At 43.4% G+C, this 10,568-nt stretch overlaps 1 protein-coding gene across 1 annotated transcript in view; it reads left to right on the top strand.

Annotated features, from left to right (window-relative positions):
* The first annotated feature begins 260 nt into the window (after positions 1 to 260).
* LOC143942717 (sodium/potassium-transporting ATPase subunit alpha-2-like) overlaps positions 261 to 10,568 on the top strand; it is a 51,577-nt gene continuing 41,269 nt past the window's right edge. Inside the window, exons 1-6 of the mRNA XM_077464097.1 lie at positions 261 to 364; positions 1,933 to 1,992; positions 2,138 to 2,341; positions 4,058 to 4,171; positions 7,297 to 7,431; positions 8,301 to 8,418. Coding sequence (XP_077320223.1) covers positions 320 to 364; positions 1,933 to 1,992; positions 2,138 to 2,341; positions 4,058 to 4,171; positions 7,297 to 7,431; positions 8,301 to 8,418 — 676 coding nt within the window. The 5' untranslated portion in view covers positions 261 to 319. The remainder of the gene's footprint in view (positions 365 to 1,932; positions 1,993 to 2,137; positions 2,342 to 4,057; positions 4,172 to 7,296; positions 7,432 to 8,300; positions 8,419 to 10,568) is intronic.

Below are 10,568 nucleotides of genomic sequence, written 5' to 3'. Positions count from 1 at the left end.
CCCCGCGATGCTTTATATTCCTGTAGTAGTGGAGGAATCTGCTTTCTCAGACTGTTATGCGCACTCTGGAGACGGGAGGAGTCCTTTCACCGTGATATCAGACAGAAAACTTCACAATCAGCAATGAATGATAGGAAACAATACAATAGAATGAATACGTAAAATAAGTTAATTATTCAATTATAGTTTTTGGAGGGATAAAAAAGGTGGAGCAGTTTCTTTTTTTTCCATGTTAACCAAAATTTCTCCCGTTCTGCAGGAGGGCCGAGAGTACTCGCCGGCGGCGACCAACGCCGACAACGGCGGGGGGAAGAAGAAGATGAAGGAGAGAGAGATGGACGAGCTGAAAAAGGAAGTGACCATGGTGAGCATGAGGAACAGTCTAATTAAAAAACAAAACTGCTGAAATAAAACCAATTAACCAGAGCCAGCCTCTCTTTTGTTCATCAGGCTGGTAAACTTACACAGGAAGTGAAGAACAGTACCAGGCCAAGCTGGCCACATATTGCAATCTAATTGTACAATCTCCTTTGGATCTACCGACAACTATGTCATGCAAAGGCTCGCTTGATTGGACTGTTACAAATTGATACAAATGTTTCCTCCTGTCTTTCTGTTACAATGTTTCAGTTAATGTGAGGAAATTGTATGAAGCAGTGGTCTGCAAAATGCGGCCCGGGGGAAGGGGCAGCCCTTTGCTTGCTTTTGCCCGGCCCTTGGGGCAGTATTTCATCCACTGACACCAACGAAGGGGCACAATTCTTCCCAATGACACCAATGATGGGGCACAATTTCTACCAATAATGCCAACCATGGGGCACATTTCCACCCAATGACACCAACAGTGGGGCCCAATGACACTAATGATAGGGCACAGTTCCTTCCAGTGATACCAACAATGGGGTCCAAAGACACTAATGATGGGGCACAGTTCCTCCCAGTAACACCAACAATGTGACCCAATGTCACTAATGATGGGGCACAGTTCCTCCCAGTGACACAACTAATGGGTCCCAATGACACTAATGATGGGGCACAGTTCCTCCCAGTGACACCAACAATTGGGCCCAATGACACTAATGATGGAACACAGTTCCTGCCAGTGACACCAACAATGGGGCCCAGTGACACTAATGAAGGAACACAGTTCCTCCTAGTGACACCAACAGTGTGACCCAATGACACAAATGATGGGGCACAGTTCCTCCCAGTGACACCAACAATGGGGCCCAATGACACTGATGATGGGGCACAGTTCCTCCCAGTGACACCAACAATTGGGCCCAATGACACTAATGATGGGACACAGTTCCTCCCAGTGACACCAACAATGGGACCCAATGACACTAATGATGGGGCACAGTTCCTCCCAGTGACACCAACAATGGGGCCCAATGACAGTAATGAAGGGACACAGTTCCTCCCAGTGACACCAACAATGGGGCTCGATGAAACTAATGATGGGGCACAGTTTTTCCCAGTGATACCAACAATAGGGCCCAATGACACTCATGATGGGGCACAGTTCCTCCCAGTGACCCCAACAATGGGGCCCAATGACACTAATGATGGGGCACAATTCCTCTCTGTTACACCAATTCTGGGGGAAAATTCCTCCCAATGGCACCAACAATGGGGCATCGTTTACTTCCACTGATCCCTGGACATTTTCTACCCCCGATAGCCACGGTCCGGCCCCCTTAAAGTTTGCAGGAGACTAAACTGACCCTTTGTTAAAAAAGTTTGGAGACCCCTGGTATAGAGCATGTACCAATAGATTATAACATGTATGGCCAATTTAAAGGAGACTGCACAGAGATTGTACAATCAGATTGTAATGTGTAATTTACCACCAATTTAGGAGTTTTTTAAACCCACCATTGAGGATGATGGACAAGTTGACGAAGTTATTTAATTTTTTTCCTTCACCAGGAAGACCACAAGCTCTCCCTGGATGACCTGGTGAAAAAATACGGCACGGATCTTTCCAAGGTGAGCCATGAAGCCCCCCTCCCATTTGAAATTGCGACCGACCCTCATCAGATATGTTGGGTTGTGTCAACCATATTGTCCTGTATCTTTATGTTCCCACGCAGTCATGCCCCTGTGTTTTTTTTTTTTTTTTCTTGCACGACAGGGTTTGACGAACACCCGCGCCAGCGAGATCCTGGCCCAGGAAGGACCCAACGCCCTCACCCCTCCGCCCACCACCCCAGAGTGGGTGAAGTTTTGCCGCCAGCTCTTTGGCGGCTTCTCCATCTTGCTGTGGATCGGCGCCACCCTCTGCTTCCTGGCTTACGGCATTCAGATCGCCATGGAGGACGAGCCGATCAACGACAACGTCAGTATGATGCATGGAGAACATCTGATCTTACCATCATTTCATTCACGGTTAACCCCCTGCCCACTGACTGGGTGTCCCCTCCCACTTATCAGAGTAGACCCACCTCAGGGACCTCCCACTTGTGGCCTCTAAAACCCCATAATGAATGCCCTATTGAGTTGGTGTGCAGTAACTGAAATGAGGGCGAGATTGCGATCCCGGGACACTGCCCTGGACACACCACCAGCGGGACTGAGGTCCAAGAAAAAGGACTGATCCGCCAAATCTGGGATAATTGGCATCTATGAACTATGGCTATACTCATAATCATAGGTGCAGCCTACTGCATTAGGGTGTACACCCCAAAGCTCAAACACACATGAACTCCACCTGCTGTCACGGGTAGGAGGTTCTGGTGGTGGGAGACAGTTGAGAACATATTACGTTACACCCTACATAACGAGTTCCTAAAACTCAACCTAGCCTTTATTATAATGGGGGCATTTACACTGGCCACTGGCACCCCCAACTTCTCACCTGGTGCAACCCCCTGGATTATGTTAATGTACATTAGGGTTCTTAGGGTGTGCCCGGGCACAGCCGACACACCCTGTGCGCATGCCTATGCTCATAATGATCCCATACCTTCCAACCTTTTGAGATGGGAACGCGGGACGCCTGATAGCAAAAAGTATGGGCATAGGACACACGCCCTGCCACGCCCTCTTTATTATAATGAGGGCATTTACACTGGCCACTGGCACCCCCAACCTCTCACCTGGTGCAACCCCCTGCATAATGTTACTGCACATGGGGTTCTTAGGGTGTGCCCGGGCACATCCGGCACACCCTGTGTGCATGCCTATGCTCATAATGATCCCATACCTTCCAACCTTTTGAGATGGGAACGCGGGAAACCAGTGAAGCAAAAAGTATGGGCATAGGACATACGCCCTGCCACGCCCCCTTTATTTTAATGGGGGCATTTACCCTGGCCACTGGCACCCCCAACCTCTCACCTGATGCAACCCCCTGCATAATGTTAATGCACATGGGGTGATAGATAGATAGATAGATAGATAGATAGATAGATAGATAGATAGATAGATAGATAAAAAGATAAATAGACCCCTCACATTGTTGTACGTATATATACCCATACATACCAATATATATCCTTATATACACATACATACCCATATATACTATATCCTTATATAGCCCTACATACAGTATACAGTATCTCACAGAAGTGAGTACACCCCTCACATTTTTGTAAATATTTTATTCTTTCTTTTCATGTGACAACACTGAAGAAATGACACTTTGTACATACATATACACACACGCACGTGTTTGAGCTTTGGGGTGCACACCACAATGCAATAGGCTGCGCACACCAATTGATCCCTTTAAGAAGCTGTTGAAGGAATTAGAGGAGAGGTCGGGCTGTGATTGGTTCACTCATTAAACGGGCTCTACATTCAGGCAGGTCCTTATACAGCTGCCGTGTCGCACAGTAATTGAAAAAAAATAATTGTCCCCGATTCATAAATCTTCAATGGCACTTAAAAGGGTTCTCAGTAGCACTTAAGGCATGCTAAAATGACAGAATGACCAAAGGGCCGCTTTAGCATGCTTTAAGATTTAAGATGCTTTAAGTGCTGTTTAAAGTTTGATCAATTGGGACTTATGTGTGGTCAAGGGTTCAAATCTCTTGTACTGTTTCCACAGCTGTACCTCGGAGTGGTCTTGGCTGCTGTCGTCATCGTCACCGGATGCTTTTCATACTACCAAGAAGCCAAGAGCTCCAAGATCATGGACTCCTTCAAGAACATGGTGCCCCAGGTAGGGAGAGGCGAGTCCTATATGATGATATTATGATAGATAGATAGATAGATAGATAGATAGATAGATAGATAGATAGATAGATAGATAGATAGATAGATAGTAATAGATATAGATAGATAGATAGATAGATAGATAGATAGATAGATAGATAGATAGATAGATAGATAGATAGATAGATAGATAGATAGATAGATAGTAATAGATATAGATAGATAGATAGATAGATAGATAGATAGATAGATAGATAGATAGATAGATAGATAGATAGATAGATAGATATAGATAGATAGATAGATAGATAGATAGATAGATAGATAGATAGATAGATAGATAGATAGTAATAGATATAGATAGATAGATAGATAGATAGATAGATAGATAGATAGATAGATAGATAGATAGGTAGATAGATAGATAGATAGATAGATAGATAGATAGATAGATAGATAGATAGATAGATAGATAGATAGATAGATAGATATAGATATAGATAGATAGATAGATAGATAGATAGATAGATAGATAGATAGATAGATAGATAAATAGATAGATAGATAGATATAGATAGATAGATAGATAGATAGATAGATAGATAGATAGATAGATAGATAGGTAGATAGATAGATAGATAGATAGATAGATAGATAGATAGATATAGATAGATAGATAGATAGATAGATAGATAGATAGATAGATAGATAGATAGATAGTAATAGATATAGATAGATAGATAGATAGATAGATAGATAGATAGATAGATAGATAGATAGATAGATAGATATAGATATAGATAGATAGATAGATAGATAGATAGATAGATAGATAGATAGATAGATAGATATAGATATAGATATAGATAGATAGATAGATAGATAGATAGATAGATAGATAGATAGATAGATAGATTAAAGTTTCTTTACAAGAACTAACATAAATCAACTTCCATGTATGGAAGTAATAGACATGTAGACTGCCAAAAAATGTGTTAGCTTTCGTTTCATTCGTTTTTTTTTTTTGTTTTTTTTTTGTTTTTTGTGTCATTCGTTATGATTGCAATTAGTAAATTTTTTAATTCATACATTCGTGAATTCGTAAATTTGTAGATTTGTAAATTCGTGAATTTGTGATTTCGTAAATTTGTAGATTTGTAAATTGGTAAATTCGTACATTCGTAAATGAGAAAATTCGTATATTTGTAAATGTATACATTCGTACATTACAACATTCGGAAATTTGGAAATTTGAAAATCAGAAAATTAAAAAATTAGAAAATCTGAATAGTAACTAACTATTAAATTATAGTTAATTAATGTCCTTTCAAATTTGGCTGTTAGTGAATGTAATGAATACGAATTCATCCGAAGTTACGAATTATCCGAAATAACGAATGCCGCATCTAAACAAATGGAACGGAGCAAATTAATAATAACTAAAAATAATAAAACGTTTTTATTATTATTATTTATTATTATTAATTCATTACGTTCCATTCGTTTGGATACGGCGTTCATTATTTCGGATAATTTATAACGTCGGATACATTTTTATTTGTTACGTTCACTGACAGGCAAATTTGAAAGGAAATTCCAATACCGTAATTTAATACTTAGTAATAGTTAATGAGGGATTTCACTGTAAAAATAAAAATATTAAAAGCCAGCAGCTACAAATACTGCAGCTGCTGACTTTTAATAAATGGACACTTACCTGTCCCGGGGTCCAGCGATGCCGGCAGCCGAGGCCGATCAATCGGCTCTCGGCTGCTGCCGCCGCCATTCTAGGTAAGGGAATCAGAAAGTGAAGCGTTGCGGCTTCACTTCCCGGCTCCCTACTGCGCATGCGCGATAGGAATTGTCCGCGCTGTCTCTGGGACCCGTGTGTGTCCCAGCAGACAGCGCGATGGGACAGGAAGAGGCATAGACTCCCATCGGAGTCTATGCCTGGAATTGGGTGCAAATACCTGTCTTAGCTCTTGTACACACGGTCGGACATTCGGACGGAAAATGTCCGATCGGACCGTGTTGTCGTATAATCCGACCGTGTGTGGGCTCCATCTGACTTTTTCCGCCGGAATGTCCGACCAACAAAGTTTAAGAGCTGGATATAAAAATTTTCTGACAACAAGATCTGATCAGACTTTGTCTGATCGTTTGTAGAGAATTCCGATCAAAGTGCCACGCATGTTCAGATCAAATTCCTAGACCAAAGCTATTGGCTACTAGCCTGAACGTAGTCCCGTTGTAACGAAATAACGTCATCACGTTCCGAACGATCGGATTTTCCGACAACTTTGTCCGACTGTGAGTATGCAACACCCATTTCGGTCAAAATCCGTCGTAAAAAATGCGACGGATTTTGTTGTCTGAAATGTCCGATCGTGTGTACAAGGGCTTAGACAGGTATCTGCACCCCCCCCTCCCCCCTGAAAGGTGCCAACTGTGACACCGGAGGGGGGGGAGGGTTCCGATGAGCGGAAGTTCCACTTTAGGGTGGAACCCCACTTTAAGTTATTATTAGTTCATTATTATTTCAGATTTCCAAATTTCCGAATTTACTAATTTGCGAATGTACGAATTTACAAATTTTCGAACATTTGAATTTACGAATATTCAGAAAAACAGGATTTCATTAATTTGGATTTTCCGAATTTGTCGAAATTTGTTAAAAAACGAATTTGGAACTAAACAAATTGCACATGTCTAGAAAGTAAACTTTAACCAGACAATGGTCAGTTTGGTCAGTCTGGTCGGTTTGGCCAGGTTGGGTCAGTTTGGTCGGTTTGGCCGGGTTGGTCAGTCTGGTCGGTTTGGTCGGGTTGGGTCAGTCTGGTCGGTTTGGCCGGGTTGGGTCAGTCTGGTCGGTTTGGCCGGGTTGGTCAGTCTGGTCGGTTGGGTCGGTTGGGTCAGTCTGGTCGGTTTGGTTGGGTTGGTCAGTCTGGTCGGTTTGGCCGGGTTGGTCAGTCTGGTCGGTTTGGTCGGTTGGGTCAGTCTGGTCAGTTTGGTGGGGTTGGGTTGGTCAGTCTGGTCGGTTTGGCCGGGTTGGGTCAGTCTGGTCGGTTTGGTTGGGTTGGTCAGTCTGGTTGGGTCAGTTACATGTGTCAGTTTTTCTTTCCGCTATTCCAGCAAGCTCTGGTGATCCGCGAGGGGGAGAAGCTGCAGATTAATGCTGAAGCTGTGGTGGTCGGTGATCTGGTGGAGGTCAAAGGCGGGGATCGCGTTCCAGCAGATATGAGAATCATCTCCTCTAATGGCTGCAAGGTGAGACGGGACCCCTGCTTGTATGTGTGATAGCTTCATCGTCATTGTAAAAATATCATCTCTGGATTCTAAAAAAAAATATATATGTATATATATATATATTATATATATATATATATATAAACAGTGAAGGAAAAAAGTATTTGACCCCCTACTAATTTTGTACGTTTGCCCACTGACAAAGAAATTACCAGTCTATAATTTAATGGGCCAAGCTCATGTGCCAACATCTCCTCCAGCTAGCTACTATGCTGTATTGTAGTGATCTGCACTGCAGGGTAAACAGACTCAGAATGAACAGGCAGCATGCAACCTGCTGGGGGCAACCTTTGTTTATTCACACACTGCTGGCTAACTTCAAGGTGGGCAGGAACACCCCAGGGTGGGCAGGAACACCACAAGGTGGGCAGTAAAACCCCAAGGTGGGCGGGAACACCCCAAGGTGAGCAGTAAAACCCTAAGGTGGCAGGAACACTCCAAGATGGGCAGTAAAACCCCAAGGTGGGTGGGAACACCCCAAAGTGGGCAGTAAAACCCTAAGGTGGGCAGGAACACTCCAAGATGGGCAGTAAAACCCCAAGGTGGGCAGGAACACTCCAAGGTGGGCAGGAACACTCCAAGGTGGGTGGGAACAGCCCAAAGTGGGCAGTAAAACCCCAAGGTGGGCAGGAACTCTCCAAAGTGGGCAGTAAAACCCCAAGGTGGGCGGGAACACTCCAAGATGGGCGGGAACAGTGTTGGTAAATATGGCAGGGAGAGCTCCACGTGACATATCTCAACACACTCCACCCATGACTGGCACATTTTTTTTTGTGTGGACTGTCATGCATGGTTACTTTGAGGTTGCTAATCCAAGCTCTTTCCACCAGGTGGATAATTCTTCGCTGACTGGGGAGTCCGAACCACAGACCCGCTCACCGGAATTCACCCATGAAAATCCTCTGGAAACCAGGAACATCGCCTTCTTCTCAACCAACTGTGTGGAAGGTGAGGATGGGGATGGAAGGGAGGCAATGTATACGGTTCAGAGGTATAGATGTGAGGAACCATGGGTAGCTGCCTACATTTTGGACCAGCCTTTCTCAACAAGGGTTCCATGGAACTCTAAGGTTCCTCCAGAGGTTGCTAGGGATTCCTTCAGTAATTAGCAATTTCATCTCTAAATTCAGTAACCTATTACACTAATGATCTTTTTATCCATTTGTGGCACCAATAACCACCAACGTAAGGGACATTCATCCCACCGACCACCAACATAAGGAGTATGCTTCCCATTGACCACCTGTATAATGGGACCCAGTTCTCAGCAACCACCAATGTGAGGGACAATTACTATTATTATTATATTATTATACAGGATTTACAGTATATAGTGCCCACAGTTTGCGCAGCGCTTTACAATATATTTGGAGACAACAAATCGACAATACAATTCAATACAAGAGGGTTATAAGGACCTTCTGCGAGCTTACAATCTAATAGGGAGAGGCTGGTGAATCAAAAGGTAGTAAGGGATGAACTGATGATGGAAGTAGAAGACACAGTTGTTAGCTAAAGGTAGGATAGGCCTCCCTGAAGAGATGAGTTTTCAGGGATCGCCTAAAAGTGGACAGAGTAGGAAATAAGGGGACAGATGGGGGTAGTGAGTTCCAGATGGGAGAGGCTCTGGAGAAGTCTTGGAGACGAGCATGGGAGGAGGAGACAAGGGAGCTAGAGAGCAGGAGGCAGAGTTGTAAATGCCTTTGTATGTTATTGTTAGTGTTCACACTGACCAACAATGTAAGGAGTATGCTTCCCATTGACCACCAGTGTATACGGGGGCCCCTTTTCAAATAGCCACCAATGTAAGGGACATTCATCTCACTGAACACCAATGTATGGAGCATGCTTCCCATTGAAAACTAGTGTAAGGGGGCCCCTTTCCCAATATTTAACCAATGTAAAGTGATCCTCACCAATCTAAAGAAGCCCTTCTCCACTGATCACCAAGGTAAAGGAGCTCTACATTGACCTCCAATACAAGGAACTTTTCACTGACCACAAGTGTAAGGAAGCTCTTCATTGATCACCAATGTAATGCACCTCCTCACTGACCACCAGTATAAGGGAACTCTTCACTGACCCCCACTCTATGGCGACTTTTCACTTACCACCACTGTAAGTCAACTTGACTTTTTGCTGACCAGTGACCACCAATGTAAGGGAGCTCTTCAAGTCTTCACTGACTACCATTGTAAAATACATTCTAATGTATCCACCAGTGCAACAGGGCACATCTCCCACTGGCCACCAGTGTATGAGGGCCTCTTTTCCAATAATCACTATTGTAAGGGGGTTCTTCTCTCCCTGATGACCAATCTAAAGGGGCCAATGTTTACTGACCACTGGGGTAAGAAAACTCTTCATTGACCTTCAAGGTATCAAAGCTCATTACTGACCACCCATGTCAGGGAGCTCTTCACTGACCTCATATATATAAACATTTCATTTTTGGCTATTATTATTATTTGTTTAATTTCATTATTATTACTGATAATAATACCCAATCATCCCCAATGTAAGGTGGTCCTTCTCCCACTGACCATTAATCTAAAGGTGGCCTTCACCACTGACCATCAAAATAAAAGAGCTCTTCCATCACCTCCAATGTAAGGAACTTTTCACTGACCACTAAGGAAGCTCTTTATTGACCACCACTGTAAGGGAGCTCCTCACTAACTACCAGTGAAAAGGTTATTCTTCCCAGGGACTACTAAAGAAGGTAGCATTCCTCCCACTAACCACCAGTGCAATGGAATAATTCTCCCACTGACCCCCCAGTGCAAGGATACCCCGTTCTCAATAATTAACACCGTAAGGAGGTCCTTCTCCCATTGACCACAAGTCTAAAGGGGCCATTCTCCACTGACCAACAGGATAAGGAATCTCTTCTTTGACCTCCAATGTAAGAAAGCTCTTCATTGACCACAATGTAAGGAAGCTCTTCTTTGACCTCCAATGTAAGAAAGCTCTTTAATGACCTCCAGTGTAAGGAATCTCTTCTTTGACCTTCAATGTAAGGAAACTCTTCACTGACCTCCAATGTAAGGAGGCTCTTCACTGACTACTAATATGAAGGAACACTACAATTTTCATGA

The sequence above is a fragment of the Lithobates pipiens genome, unplaced genomic scaffold (genome assembly GCF_037356315.1).
Source record: "Lithobates pipiens isolate NorthernLeopardFrog02 unplaced genomic scaffold, aLitPip1_a1.2 Scaffold_30, whole genome shotgun sequence".
NCBI lineage: Eukaryota > Metazoa > Chordata > Amphibia > Anura > Ranidae > Lithobates > Lithobates pipiens.
This window is presented reverse-complemented; position numbering and strand designations above follow the sequence as displayed.